A 15883-nucleotide genomic window follows, 5' to 3' on the forward strand; every position below is an offset into this window, starting at 1 on the left:
ACTCCACCCTCTTCTCTTCTCTTCTCTTCATTGATATGATCATCTCACCATGTCTGGTTTTATTTCCCAGAATGCATATGCAGCCACAGCCATCAACAGCACCAGTTTCTGCACGTCTGCACGTGATGCCTTCGTGATCCTGGTAGAAAACGCGCTGCGAGTCGCCACAATAAACGCCATTGGAGACTTTGTGCTCTTCCTGGGGAAGGTGAGGCGGGAGCTTGATTTTTCATTTTTCCTGCCAGTTTGTGCTGCTTTGGAGGAAGGATCTTCACTTTGAGTGTGATCACCTAACTGGATGTTGCTGTAAGAGAGCTTCGAGTGCTCAGCTACAGCAGAAAAGCACTATATAAGAACCAGTCCATTTTCCATTTACAGTTCTGTGGGATTAAGTTCAGAATTTCCAAAACATTGACTTTAAACACTTTTACTGGTCCCGTGAAATGAGATTTGATGCCATGCCTAAATTTTTTTTCTATACTATACGTATACGCCAGTATAGGTGGGGAAAGGAGCTATTAGCTAGCCAGATCCAGAAACAGTGCTATTATGTTCGTCTTCCTTCCTTTTCTTTGCATTTGTTTTTTAGCTGTAAAATCTAGTGGCAGGGAGGGCTTTCATCTTGGCTTTTGTCCACCATTCTCCTGTCACTCACAGACAGATAAATTTTTAGCTTACAAACACCCCAGCAGAGCTGGAGCTGATGTTGACTTGTAGGTTACCTGTCTAAGGTGTTCTCGGGAGCTCTGTTGCTTTTTGTCTTTAGTAGAAAAAAAGTAGCTAGTGAACTTTGAAGCATCACGGCATATGGACAGTGGATTTCAGTTTTTCTTTTCCCACCTGTCATCAGTTTATTTGAATATATCTCCTCAGATCCTGATTGTGACGACGACGGCGTTCGCTGGAGTCCTCCTCCTGAACTACCAGCGGGATTACGCAGAGTGGCTGCTGCCGCTCATCATCGTGTGTCTTTTCTCCTTCCTGGTGGCCCACTGCTTCCTGTCCATCTTTGAGATTGTGGTGGACGTCCTCTTCCTCTGCTTCGCCATTGATACAAAGTACAACGACGGCACTCCAGGGAAGGAGTTCTTCATGGACAAAGCTCTGATGGTGAGATCTTTCGTCTGTCTCCCTCAGAGCTCGGTGAATTTAATAAAAGGACTGATATGGTAACATTCAACTCTGAAAATATGCTAGTGTAATGATGACCTGCAGCAATGTTCCCTCTATGCTGCGCGCATGCGCAATTGCGCACTGCTGGCACGGTCTCTGCGCACAGAAAATCTGCATTGCGTTAAAACTTTAACAATTCTGTTTTGTAGTGTTAGTCAGTAAGTGACTGGCTGCTGGGATTAGAACGATGCCACCTTATCCCATAGTCCAGCCAATAATGCGATTCACATTCGTATATACGCAGCTAATCAACGTCGTTGACAGGCTATGACAGCGTCCTTATGTGCCGACACCGGTGTTTTAGCTAGCAAAGCAGCGTGGCTGATGTGGAGTGAAGCCATGTTAATGACAACGTGGAGATGTGAGCAGGACAGACGGAACAATTGACGGGAAAAGTGTGGACTTTATACCAGTTTTTAAATTGTGTTGATAGACCACGTAAAACCAGAGTTATGATAAAAATATATGCAATGTTTGGTTTTCTTCCTTAATACTATCGTTGTTTATATTTCCTGCGGGAAGAAACGGCGTTTTATAAGGAAAACGCTCGAAAGCCTGTGAGCAAAAACAAAAACAAAAACAAAAACATGGAGGAAGTGGAAAGAAAGGCTCTTGGCTCTTTCAAAGGAAGAGTACCCAGCCACTGGTACAGATATGTAGACGACACCTGGGTCAAAATCAAGACACAAGAAGTGGAATCCTTCACTGCGCACATTAACGCCGTGGATAAAAACATCAAGTTCACCAGGGAAGACACAAAGGACAACTGTTTGCCTTTCCTGGACTGCGCTGTGCACATTGAAGAGAACGGCAACCTCAACATCGAAGTTTACCGGAAGCCCACACACACGGACCAGTACCTCCTCTTTGACTCCCACCACCCTCTGGAACACAAACTTGGGGTAATCAGGACCCTACACCACCGGGCAGAACATGTTCCCTCTAAGCCTGAAGGGAAAAAGAAGGAACACACACATGTAAAGGAAGCACTTAAAACATACGGTTATCCTAATTGGGCATTTATCAAGTCAGCAAAGATGCACAGAAAAGAAGATCAGACACCAGCGAAGGAGGATAAGAAGGACAGACGCAGCAACATTGTCATCCCCTATGTAGCCGGTGTATCAGAGAAACTCAGGAGAGTTTTCTCCAAGCATGACATCCCGGTGCATTTCAGACCCAGCAACACACTCAGACAAAAACTGGTTCACCCGAAAGACAAAACTCCAAAACACAAACTTAACAATGTGGTGTATGCTGTACAGTGCAGCGAGGAATGCCCAGACCTCTATGTCAGAGAGACCAAGCAGCCACTTCACAAGCGCATGGCACAACACAGAAGAGCCACCTCCACAGGACAAGACTCAGCAGTCCATCTGCATCTTAAGGATAAAGGACACTCTTTCGAGGATGCCAACGTTCACATTTTGGACAGAGAGGACAGATGGTTTGAAAGAGGAGTGAAAGAAGCCATCTATGTCCACTGTGAGCGACCATCTTTGAACAGAGGCGGTGGTTTACGACACCAACTGTCTGCCATGTGTAATCCAGTTTTGAGATCCCTCCCCAGGCGCCTTAATGCCCACTCACATACTGGGCCATCTGACCTTAGGAAATCACATGATAGGCTGGGGCCAGGTTTCACAATGAGCTCACCCTAAACCCTGGCTGATTGTGACCCACACCCACTTTCACACCTTGGCTCATGTGATTAGGGTCATCAGGGGGTCCTTTGTCCCTCTTTGGGGGGAAACTCCCAATGGGTTTAAATCTGGGACTCTCCACCATTTGACCTTAGAACTGAAGAAGCTTCTCGGATGAGAGGTGAAACGTCTTGAAGCAACTCAAAGAAGTCCAGACGCTTTTCTTTCCAAGCTCCTTAGACTACTTTCAATAGTGTTAACATACTACACAGGTCATGAACAAGAATTTTTTAAAATTTTCATTGTAAGTGGGCTAAAGCAGTTAATTAAAAGTAGCCTAACATAAATGTAAATGCTGTAATTTGATTATTTTAATAAACCATGTAACTTGGATGGATTTGATGCTGGCATGACCACAGTGCACACATCTAATGTTGCTCCCAGTGGTCCAAGGGACCGCTCAGGGAGTTTGTGTGTTCGCTCAGACACACGAAAAATTAGAGGGAACATTGACCTGCAGGTGTCAGTTCAAGAAGGGGAAGTTGTTTGTCGTAGAATCTCCAGTTTGCAATTCATCATGGGATGTGTAGTTCCTTTATTGTTAAACATAATTATGTTCAAAATAAAGTTCTGATCATGATTGCTAATAAAAGGACTTTCTTGAATATCAATGGGGTGCAGTGTTTTAATGTGTTTGGTCTTTGTCCACCTTTCTGTGTTCCTGCAGGAGTTTGTGGAGAGCAGCCGGCGGTTGGAGCGTGCTGTGGAACGTGGGCGGAGTCGGGTGAAGGAAGTGGCATCAGAAGGGGCGGAGATCAAGCCCATGGTGAGTGACAATGACACCAGAGGGGGCGTGGTCAGGCAGAAGAACTCGTTGGAGGCGGCATCGGTGGGTCCAGACTGGGGTTGTGACGGGGAGTGGGAGGAACATCAGGAATTCCAGGTGTACTACCTGTTGGTGGGGGTGCTGGTGGACTGGATGCTGATGGAGCAGACTGACTTTGTCCTCTGTCTCAGCGAGGACGTCGTCCTCTTCCTGTGTGTCTACCTGCCCACCTCCACTCTCTTCCTGTTCGTCAGCCTGCTGAACACACCAAACCCCGCCCCCTCTGCCCATTCACATGTTAAATCAGCCGCCGTAAACACTGTGTGCTAACCTATACATGCTAACTGATGCATGTGGTGACTCAAGCATGCTGACTGGATGGCCCACTGACGCATGCAAGCCAAACCCATTTACATCGCCGCCATCATCACCATCATCATCATGCTGGCTGCTTCCTCAGAGACTAAACTCCTACTGACTTTTTGTTTGTAATCTATTTATTTTTTACTTTTGTAATTTTTATATTTGAAAATTTTTTTTTTTATAAATGTGTTGATGTTTTGTTGCTGTTTGAGTGAACTTCTGTTCAGCCTTATTTTCTCACTGTGGTGCTTTAAACAAGAAGAAGGACTCAGCAGATGGTAAGCTGCAGCTTCAGGTTCATGGTTCAGTCTCAGGCTCTCTTTATGCTTCTGTGATTCTGGTCCTGTCATCACATTTTTAGATATACTACCTTATGATTGGAGAAAAATTATGTAAACTGAGATGCAAACTCTGCTCTTCCCTGCTGATCAGAATGATCGAATAACCAATAAAATTGGAACAGACGTAAGACAGGTTAGTTAATTTTTAAAATATGAATCAAAAATGTTTACAGAGTTCAGTTTATGGACCATAGATTTAAAAACAATCTATTTTTCAGGAGCTGATTGAGGTTTTTTGAAAGATGCTTTCTTCTGGGTCCTAGCTTCCTATTTGGTTTCAAAGAATGATATGTCATCACTTGAACTCATGTCCCTCATAGTTCGAGCAGCTTAGGAAGAGCTAGGTCTGACTCAGAAATGAATTCTAAAGGGTTCATTATTTTCCCCACCAGATGTTTGCTCCTGGTAGAGTGAGACGAATTAAAAACCAGAAACCAGGTGGTTGTCACATCCTGTATGTTTGTCCTTCAGCGACCCCCAACAATCAACCAAAGAAAAACTGCAGAGAAACAAAAAACAACCAAATCTAGAAGCGCAGCAACAACAGAGAGATGCAAAGGACCACTCCAGCTCTTGTAGGTTTGTGCAGATTGTGTTTCAGTTTGTGAAAAATCCCCAGTATTTTGTCACAGTAGTAACAGCACTGGAAAAATAGCTGTGGTGGATACACTTTACCCTGAATCGCTTCTAAAAGTTTTGCAGAGTAGTTTAAGGATAGCTTTTCCACTCTGGAGCCAAACAGCTAAAATGGCTATTTTAACTGTTATAACACCAGTTCATTGTAATACCGTAACGTCAAAAGCCTACAACTTTAAGAAAGAGGTCCAACAATCAGACAAAACTTTTATGAACAGCACTTGGAGATGATGGAGAGGAAGAACTCCCTTTTAACAGGAAGAGACTGCCAACAGAACCAGGCTCAGGGAAGGATGGACTGTCTCGATCAGTTGGAGGTTATTTGGCAGCTTCTAGGCTAATCTTTTACAAATATAACACCAAGGTCCTTCAGTTAGTCTTACAGTGAAGCCAATTTTGCCTAAAAACTATCATTGTTTTGCTAATGGTTGCTCAGTTTAGGATTTATGCCAGGAGGTCGTCCTTTGGTGGCAATAGCTACATAGATCTTACAAGTGTTTGTAGACAAAGTGGTGGTTAAAGGTGATGCTATCTGGAAACTACTGCTTGTATGAAGCCAGATATCAGAATGTAAGATATAGTAAATGGTGCTGTAGTACTCGAGGAAAGGGGTTTTACCACAACATTTACCCCTTTTAGCTCTAAGTCCATAGGGCCCCATTTATTCTAAGCATCCCCATGAGCGTCCCCATGAAACAGGATCCCCAGAGATTGGAACTCTCATGGAAATAAGGGACCAACTGAAGAATTGTTACACCCCTAATAATGATGGTGATAATAATGATAATAATATTAAAAACTTTTAAGTGAGTAACTTAGTGAGAAAAACTAGGAAATAAGCAAACCCTGCTCCAGCTATGTGGACCTGACTCACCTTCATCTCCCATTATGCTCTGCTCTCTCGTCCATACCCTGTGTGACTGCCTGTAATGTGTAATGACTTGTGTTAACCATATGACCGTTTTGCTGTTTCAGGCTCCGGGGACGAGTTCAGCTTGACCAAAATCAGCCAATGGGACTTGTTAAAAAGAGACATTCCAAATGTTTATTTTTACCAACGTGTAACATGTTTACTATGGTTTCACTCCAGGGAAAACAATATTTTAATAAGAAACTGTAAAAAAGTAACAATGTAATGAAGCACTTTATATTGAAGCGCTGCAGATTTTAAACCGGCTGATGCATTTTTTTCGTAGTGATGTCCTTTTTTATAAAACTCACCCCAACTCATCGCTCACTCTTCAGTTCCTAACAGTTTTCAGCCACTTTTCCGTTTTTTGTCTTAACTTTTGTTTTGGAGACGACCCGCGCATCGCGGAAAACAGCTCGTCAACCAAGTCATCAAAGGGACGGGGCCTGTGGACAGGCGGAACAGCAGCCATAAAACTCCATTTATTTGGTGGACGAGATCTGTCCAGGTCATACCGAGGCTGTCAGACTCTATGTGGGATGGATCACCACGAGTGTGCGTTTTTTGTTTTTTCTACCGTAGTTACTGCTACAACCTGCAAGGTGTGGGTCATGAGACCAGTTATGTGACTCCTTAATGCAGCACCTTCAGTTTGCTGAAGCCTGAAGTTCTCCTGCAGCTAGGAAGGACAACAGAGCTTGTGGAGAAGACGGGGTTAGTGGCTCTTTTTTAAATCCACCAGACTTGTTTGACAAAAACAGGGATTTTTTTAACACTGAAAATGAGTGTTATTGACCTATTTGTGTGACTTTTGCTTTTTAATGCATTAGTTTAGGTCCGAATTAATGCATTATAACACCAAAGTAGCACAATATTACAAACTATTCAATTGTGGCAACAGTAGATGAGTAACTCCTGTGTTCTTTGAGGTAAAATTACTGTTTTGATGAATGGGGTCTGGTGGAGTGTAACAGCTTCAGTTACTTGTTTAAGAAAAGCTGTTTAATATGGGTAAAGTGGAGAAAATCTTGTGTACATAGCAGCTCATGGTTCTTGTTTGTGCATCTGCTTGTGGGCGTGGCCTTCTGCCACCCACTGCAGATAACATATTGACTGTGAACAGTGGAAAATAATTTTAAAAGGTTTCCTGACTGATAAATCAATACATTTGAAATCACGCTCTTTTTAAAAAATATCAATCAGTCATTTCAAACACCAAGATATGTATTGTGCATTGCCTAAACATATCAGGACAGAATCTTTGATGCATATCAGACCTATAAATAGCCTATAGAAAACTGTCTCCATCAGTCACATGACTCTCACCTCGTAGGCTGTAACAATCAGCCGAGTCCCCTTGTGGTCGGGGCTCAAAATGGTTTACTGGCGTCAGAGACGGATGCTCCAACAAACAATCACCCGGATCCCACTTCCTGTCCAGAGCCGAAACCGCCGTCTCTGAAACGGCCACAAATCAAATTGTTGTTTCCATTGAGAAGACGGTGGGAGATGTGACGGCTGAGTTCAGTCAGCAATAAAAAAAACTGCATCATGTGACCACATCAACAACGACAACAAGTCTTCCTGCTTCCTTTTGTTCAACATGTTCCAGGTTCAATGATTAATTTCGCCTCAGGCAGGAAGTCCGACCAATGGCTCGACTGTCAGAGGTTTAATCTCCTTTTATTGTTCAACAAGGCAACTCATTGGGCAACCTGAGAAAGAAAGGTTGCCCAAAATGTGAGTTTGAGTTATCAGAATGTCTTGAGTCAAGTGCTGAAGAAAGTGAAACTTTTGATTTGAGAGCAACGGTGCTGCCGAGGAAACTGCTCTCCTGGTTGGCCAACATGTTGCCTTGTTGCACTGCAGGTTAAGCTGTGTGTGAGGCTGAATCCAAGCGTCCTTCCTTCAGACTGAAATACAGACTTAACCCAGATAGCAAACATGTCTGGCCTTATCTGGGCACTTTGGGGACCTACAGTTCAGTTATGTTGTGTAGACTGAACACTCCTATATCATCCCAAATCCTAAATCATTATGATGATCTGCACATGAGTACCTCCCATTGGAAACCAGGTTCAAAATGGAGGGAAATTAATAAAGGTTTAGAACCTAATTAGTGCTGCAAATAAAATCCTAAAATTTCCCTCACCAAAACTGAAGCTCAGAACATTTGGACAGTCAGTTAGTACAGAAACCTCACAGCAGCCATATTATTGGTCAGATAATTGCAAAAAAATGCTTCAACAAACATGGTGCAGAGGTCCAGTTCTAACTCCAGTTACTTGAGGTGAAGCCTAGCAGACAGCTAGCCGCTACAGTCAGCTGTATCACTATCCAGCTGTCAGTCAAATAGACCACACCCCTAATTATGCAAACTTCAAGCCTTAATATAATTTAAAGAGGTGAGTTATAAAAACATTCTTGACCTGTAGACGTGTTATGAAGGTGTAAATTATCTATAGAGACAAAAAACGTTTTTATATAAACTGTAAACATGTTTATTTCTGCTGTAAAGTTTTAACATGGGGGTTTATGGGGACTGACTCACTGCTGGAGCCTCCGGTGGATGTTAGAGGAACTGCAGCTTGTGGGCACTTTACCATTTGCATCAGTGGAAACAGCAACTTTCATTCACATTATTCAAGAAATGTTGCCTTTACAAGCTGTTTACAGTAAACTAAAGCTGAAGGTGTTTCCATGGAGACATCCTAAGGATGAAGTCTGGAGTTTGGACGTTCTCTGGGTTCAGTCAGTTTAAAGTTTGTTGTGTTCAAACATCGACCTGCTGACATGTTTCTGGTCTGAGTCTGTGACGATGAACATCTGTGTGCAGTTTAACACTTTTTGTTCCTGAGATGTTAATGGGCGCAGCTGATTGGCTCCGACCGGCGGTGTTTAGGCTGCGACTGTTCCCATCATGCACCTTGTCTCTGCCAAACACCTTCACTTTGACAGATAAACCGCTCAGAGAGGCCAAACTGAGGAGCGTCTCCTCCAAACAAAAACAAAACAACCCGACAGATTCACAAGCTGTTGTGGAAAATCTCTCCATGTGCAGAAAACTGGACCTCAGTCTGACATTCAGCTTTCAATTATTAAGCGCATGTGTGTGAAAAAGCAGCGAGGCCGTGGTCGCCGCACTCGATGCTCTGAGCATGTTAACTAATTGCACTAAAGATGGAGTTCATTCATCACTGACGTCCGTTTGAATTAGCTGTAAAGTATTTTAGATGAACAGTGTTCGTAGCTCAGATATTACCACACACACTTACACTCTCTCACACACACATTTATTCATGTTTAAACGTCCCAAAAAGAAAAAACTAAGAGCAATCAAAGGAAATATTTAACTCCTGCTATTCAGATACACTTAGATTAGTTTGGACCATGTGACTGCTGTCGCCGGGCAGATTAATTTGACTGCAGATTAACCTGGAACTGAGAAGTTTCATTCCAACATCAGAAAAGTCTGATCATTTCAAGTATTCAGTTAGAATTTGTACAGACACTTATATACAGGACTCAAATCAATCAGTGTGATTGGAATAATGACAAAAACGAGATTGAAAACAAACGTGGTGATATAAAAACAGTAAAATCCTCATCAGGCTTTAAGTGGTGTGTCTCCTAAAACACAAACAGACTTCACTTTGGGGTATTTTTGTCCAGACATCTCTACAGAATTGTTTTAATTAAGAAACTTTAGAGGGTTTTCTGGCGTGACTGGCCTGTTTAAGGACTTTATGTGAAAATCATAAACTAACAAAGCAAATTTGTTATTTATTTAACTCTATTTCTTCTTGGAATGAAACATTTCAGCTCCACTTCCTTGTCTGCTGATTAATTGTACGTTTCATTTACCATTATCCATCCAGTCGGCACGCAGAGGTCAAGCTGCTGCTGAAGGTATAGGGTCAGCAGGTGAGCTGTGGGTTAGTGACACTCCAATCAGAATCTTTGTATCGACTGACTTATGCAGCGTTGTCATAATCAGACTGCTTTTTTTTTTTCAGTGGATCTTATTGTATTTTTTTATTTAAACACAGGGTGCATCTAACTTTAAGGTCAAATCTGTCAAATTTGCATAAAGAAAACAGCTTTTAAAAAAAAGAAGCACCAGTTTGAAATCACACAGGTAAAAACACAAAACACAAATTTAAGGCTGATTTAAGTCAAATTCTGTCTCGTCTCAGAAGGTAAAGAATGTTTCCAAAACCTGAACTGAGCCCCAGATCTGTCACAAACGTGACCTGGTGTTTGTGATGTTTGAGCTGCTTGTAGCTCAGTGAGATTTAGGTTACAGCCTATGTGAAAACATTTCACCTCTTCTTTAAAATAAAGTATAAAAACTTCATCGTTACTGGAGGGTTATCAGGTTGCATCTCGTCTTTCTACTTTAAGAAGTTTAGAATGGGTTAGCTTTGAGTCTCGACAAATTTGACCAAACTCACAAAAACTATCCAAATACAAAGTAAATTTCATGTATGTTTTTTTTTTTTTTTTTACTTCACAACATTGTTTCAGTTCATCACCATTATTTTTTCCCAAAGATTTGCTTTATGTATTTCAGTTAACTAAAGTGTTTTTTCAGGCTTTAGTAATTATAATAAGTGGTCTGAACAGGAGGTGGGTGGGGCTACTGTGCCCTACGTCATACAGCTTCAAAAGAGGAAAACAACTCTTTGAATCTAAGCCTTTAGAGTGGCAACCTGAGCTTTTGGCTCACAGGGATTACTTGAGAAATTCTTTATTTGAAACCTGTTCAGTATGACAGGAAATAACTAAAAGCAGAAGAGCAGATGTATTCAGGACGACTTCCTCTTGTTTGATAAGATAAGATAAGATAGAACTTTATTAATCCCTCGGGTGGGTTCCTCTGGGAAATTCGATTTAATCCCTCCTTTGAGCTGGTTCTTTGAGTTTGTGTGACCAAGGTTTTAGGTGGTCAGTAGTATTTCACAGAACCTGAAGAGGACGGTTAACCTGCCCCCGTTTCTGCATGCCGCTCTTCAGGTGTGATATCATATCTTTGGTATTTGGAGATCTCGGCAGTCACAGCTAAAATGGTCTTATTTATTCTCCTGTGAAGTTTATAGGTCCATTTGTCAGAGCCTTGAAGTTGTTTCTTGCTTTTTACCCCTCAGCCATAAAAGGTTCACCTTTTAGTGACCTGAACTTAAATGTGAAGGTCAGAGGTCAAGTTTTCTGAAAATGTTGTTGTAGGTGCATCTGCTAGGAGGCTGGGGGTAGCACTTAAAACTTAACAACATTTTAATAACATGTTTGCATATTCTCTCCCGATTATTAACATCTCAACCCAGACTACTCTGATATTTTCTTAAGAACATCAGTGGTCAGTTTGATATAATGTCCTAAAATGTCCATTTGTATTTTTTATCGATTTTTATTACCCATAACGGTAAAAAGAATCCCAAATCTAGCTCTTTAAAGTTTAAAGACTTGCAACTTGAGCCAACCTTTAAGTCTGTGCACAGCTCTTTGAGTAATCCTGTTAACAGACCAACCAAACCAGTTACAGGTTATTTATTTTTATTCAGATGTGATTTTCTGAGCCTTGGCAGTGATCTTTCTTTAACATTGGAGTGTCTCTAACTCGTCCTCTACATGCCACCCTTCTCACTTCGGTTGTAGGTTTTAAATAAGGCAATCTGAGACTGTTTGCCTGCTTCCTCGGGCCCGGATCGGAGCAGATGAAGGGCCGGTGTTGTAGTAAAGTTGCATGTCCATGTGTCCCAGCTCCGTATTGCAGCGCGTCGTCTTCGTACGGTGTGAATAATCTGCTGTTAGATCCACAGCACTAAAAACTCTGACGTCTTTGTTTCCTTCGGATGTGACTCTTTGTCTTCATGAGGGACGGCTTCATAGCAACAAGAAAAAGTTAAGACTTTAGGCAACACAAGTTTAACTGTCAGGTGTAACACTAGTGTTTGTTTTCTCTGCAGTACGAAGTGGTTTGTAACATTGAAAAACTTTTTCTTTGGCTCTGGGTTGTTTTTTTATATTTATCATTTCTTATGTATATTTGTTTTTTAAGAAAAATAATAAAAAGGAAAATTTGAATCTGTGCTTGGTATCTTTCTTGACTTTCAAGATCTGTGTGTTATCATATCAGAAGGGAATATGATTGACAGATTAATCGTTTGGCCTCCGAAATGCCCGAAAATATCCAACAAATGGTCCCACGTGGAAATGTATGTACACAACCTGACAGGACACATTGGTGGTTATTTTTCTGTTGATCTGAACAATAATCTGTCTTCTTACCCTTTTGTGACACTTAAAAATTTTTTTTAGCCAAAATCCACATACTGACTGGCCGATTTATTAGGTACAACTGTTCAGCTGTTAACCCGTTTCAAATGAGTGCAACTCTAGACATGAGCAAGACGACCTGCCGAAGGTCAAAGTGTGGATCTGGATGTGGAAGAAAGATGATTTAATGGACTCGTGATGTGGTTGTCCATGCTAGACAGGCCGGATGGGTGGTGTTGATGTCAAATGACCTGACTGCCTCAAGCCAATACAATACCCCTACTTGTTAGGAGCTTTGGGCCCCTTGTTTATATAAGAATAAGTTATCATTTTAAGAAACACCAAGTTGATGTTCATAGAAGTACATACATACACACACACACACACACACTATTGCTTACCTACACACATCAGATATTGATAACCTTTAACTGACCCCTGATCTCCTAACTGTTCCTTAGGCCTGACTCCGGGATCCTCTCGTACTCGCTGTCACTTTCATCCAGTTCGCTGTCCTATATTGAAACAATGTTAGGGTCTGATCTTGGATCAATGTTAAATTCTGATTTTGATTTTCCACCACGTTTGCACCCTTGGATAATATTGAAACAACAATAAAATCATCATTAAAAACCAACAGGACTTCACAGGTATTTCAATCAATAATAAACCACTGCAAATTACCATCAATACCTGTGAAAAAGACAACTGTGTATGATATAAAAAGAGGATAACCATTATCTGTTAAGCATTATGTTACAATTTAACATAATGTAAAATTGTAACATTGTACACATAATGTTACAATTTAACATAATATAACACTGTAAACAATGTTACAATTTTACATTATGGTAGAATTTAACATAATGTAAAATGGTAACATTGTAAACATAATGTTACCATTTAACATAATGTAAAATGGTAACATTGTAAACAGAATGTTATCATTTAACATAATGTAAAATGGTAACATTGTAAACATAATGTTACCATTTAACATAATGTAAAATGGTAACATTGTAAACAGAATGTTACCATTTAACACAATGTAAAATGGTAACATTGTAAACAGAATGTTACCATTTAACACAATGTGAAATGGTAACATTGTAAACAGAATGTTACCATTTAACACAATGTGAAATGGTAACATTGTAAACATAATGTTACCATTTAACATAATGTAAAATGGTAACATTGTAAACATAATGTTACCATTTAACATAATGTAAAATGGTAACATTGTAAACAGAATGTTACCATTGTACATTATGTTAATTATAACTAACGGATTTACTTTACCAAATGGACCATCCCGGCCTTGCCGTATTGGTCTATTTGATTCACCTTTGTTTTTATTGTTTATTTTATTTTCACTTGCTACACATAGGACAGACATGACTGGGGGAAAGAAAGGGGAGAAAGAAAGAGGGAAAGAAAAACAGCAGGGAAGAGGAATGGTGATAAAGGGCAAAAAACAAAAACCAACAAAACAAACAGACAAAAAATATATATATCAGTCACTTCAACTCAAAGAAGTCCAGACGCTTTTCTTTCCAAGCTCCTTTGACTGACTGTTAGGACAACTTATTTATTGCAAGCATGCAGTACAAGAATAACTCGATGTTTCTGACTTTGCATTACGAATTGTTTACCCACTGACAAACATTTCAAATGAAATTAAATTAAAAAACAATTTGTGGTAACCTGATTTTAATTCAAAAAGATTCATTAACAACACTTCTTGTAATGGTGTCAAAATCAGCCCAACTTTTATTTTCAAATGCAAAAAGTAAAAGAAAATGAGACTTATTACACACGTGAACACAGTACACATTTGTTTACTGCAAGCTTGTTTCAGAGATGTGATGCAGTTAAATCTGTATGCGTCTGTTTCCTTGTAGTGTTAGTAGAGATGGTGAACCTGACACAATCCTGTGTTTGGTGTGAAGGAAACCAGTTAACAGCCGGTTTAGTGAAATTCTCTTGAACTCATGGAAAACTCATCGTCGTCTCGAAGTGAGCAGCTGAAGCGTCCCGTGTGATCAGAGGTCCTCGTCGTCCTCGCTCACCATGACGTCGAGCTCTTTGTCTTTCCGTACGACGCTCTCGGTGATGAACTCCTTGTGCTGCTCCTCCAGCTCACGCAGCTCCGCCTGCAGGCGCTCCAGGTGGAGCACTCGCCTGTTCCTCAGCAGCCGGCTGGGGAGTGGGTTCATGTCGTTGAAGGCGATGCTGGTCAGCTTCCTGCATGGACACACGCAGGTGGAAAGGACTCAATCACCAACACAGAGGAACTGGAAACTGATCAGCTTGAGTGTTTCTGTTTTATGCTGCTTGATACTTCAGGTACTGCAGTTTGAGCAGGAAATACTGGACTGACTGGACCACATGTATCCGAGAGCTGCAGATACTTAAAAATCTTTAAATCGTTGTTACTGTGATCAGGGAAATTTAAACTTCTCACAAAATTTCAGTAAAAAGGGTTTGAAGCTCAAAGATTCAACAGCTACATCCGCTACACTTCTGAGAGTGTAACAGCTCGTAGATTAAGGCGGGTGGAGGCGAGTGCGTACCTGGCATTGGAGACGGTCTTTGTGAAGAAGCGTAGGTACTGGTAGATCTCCACGCTGTCGTGAATCTTCAGGATGTCGTCCTCTTTGTATTTGAACAGAGCCAGAGTGTATCTGAAGATCACCTGCAGCACAGACACGCATTTCATAACAGGACACTCACGCCACACAATTAATTGGAAACTTTGAGGAGGTGAGTCATAAAATTACTCTTTCAGTTGTGGTGCAGTTGGGCCCTTTACTCATTACAGCTCTGATCGATTTCCAATAAGCCACTTGGTTCCTCAGTTGCCAGATAATATTAACTTACTTGGTAGTTGAGCTTTAAGTTTAAATTAAACTTTTGGGTTGGATCTACGTGGCTGAAGCTGTTGTCAGCATTTATCCCTGTGTGGTATATATTTCTGTGTCTGAACTGTGATTTTATTTCCTGAGACAAACGATGTAAAAGCTGTGCTGCATTTGTCACATTGCAGAAACAAGCCCAAAGCCATTGTCCCGCTCATCGTCTGGATTTACGCTGCTTGTGGTAGACTGTGAGGTCGTTACTAGAATGATCTGCTTTCCCACTCCTATTTCATGTCACATGACAGTTCCCCATGCTTAGTAAACAATGTCTTATTACTCCTAAAATGTAAATAAAGACATCTAAAGGTGAAAACAAAATCATTTTTGTTTCCATGGACACTACTGTGGTGCATTCAAGTGTTGTCTGCATTTCTGTCATGGTGTGTTCGGGTGTATGGTACCTTGGTACCCTCATACAGGAAGGCGTCCCACAGAGGCATCAGGATGTCGCTGGGCAGACTCTCCACAAAAACCACCAGGAACCAGTTGAAGGTGACCAGAGAGACGTCAATGTTGTGATCCTCAAAGTGAGATGCCAGGCGAGGAAGCTTCTCCGCCATGAAGTCCTTCAGCACGCGCTGGTCCGCCTGAGCACAAAGACTCACAGAGATCAGCCTCACTGATCACTAAAACAGATCACAGCAGGCAAGCAGGTGAGTGTGTCTGCTGACCTGAGAGGCCACCAGATTCTTGGTGTAGTAGTCCTGAGGCATGATGGCTTCCACCACTGCCACCAGACACCAGAAGGCGTCTTCGTCACTTTGGAGGACCAACAGAGCGAGGGCCGCTAA

General features: G+C 41.4%; 2 protein-coding genes across 7 annotated transcripts in view; one reads left to right on the top strand and one right to left on the bottom strand.

The window, feature by feature from the left end:
* Positions 1–11976, top strand: part of slc44a1b (solute carrier family 44 member 1b) — a 32368-nt gene extending 20392 nt beyond the window's left edge. For 2 of the 6 annotated variants that reach the window (XM_076889957.1, XM_076889959.1), the window contains exons 13-15: positions 71–208; positions 874–1110; positions 3544–4861. In XM_076889957.1, coding sequence (XP_076746072.1) covers positions 71–208; positions 874–1110; positions 3544–3972 — 804 coding nt within the window. In that variant the 3' untranslated portion in view covers positions 3973–4861. Of the gene's footprint in view, positions 1–70; positions 209–873; positions 1111–3543 lie in introns of all 6 variants that reach the window. The other 4 variants (XM_076889962.1, XM_024801379.2, XM_024801378.2 and 1 more) reach the window with 4 other exon arrangements.
* A 2008-nt stretch (positions 11977–13984) lies between these two features.
* Positions 13985–15883, bottom strand: LOC112432993 (TBC1 domain family member 2A; the record flags this gene model as incomplete). Its single annotated transcript, XM_024801364.2, has 4 exons — positions 13985–14418; positions 14748–14869; positions 15494–15679; positions 15764–15883. Coding segments are annotated over 4 exons (630 nt in total), but the record flags the coding sequence as incomplete, so codon positions are not given.

Source organism: Maylandia zebra, linkage group LG2 (genome assembly GCF_041146795.1).
Source record: "Maylandia zebra isolate NMK-2024a linkage group LG2, Mzebra_GT3a, whole genome shotgun sequence".
Lineage (NCBI taxonomy): Eukaryota > Metazoa > Chordata > Actinopteri > Cichliformes > Cichlidae > Maylandia > Maylandia zebra.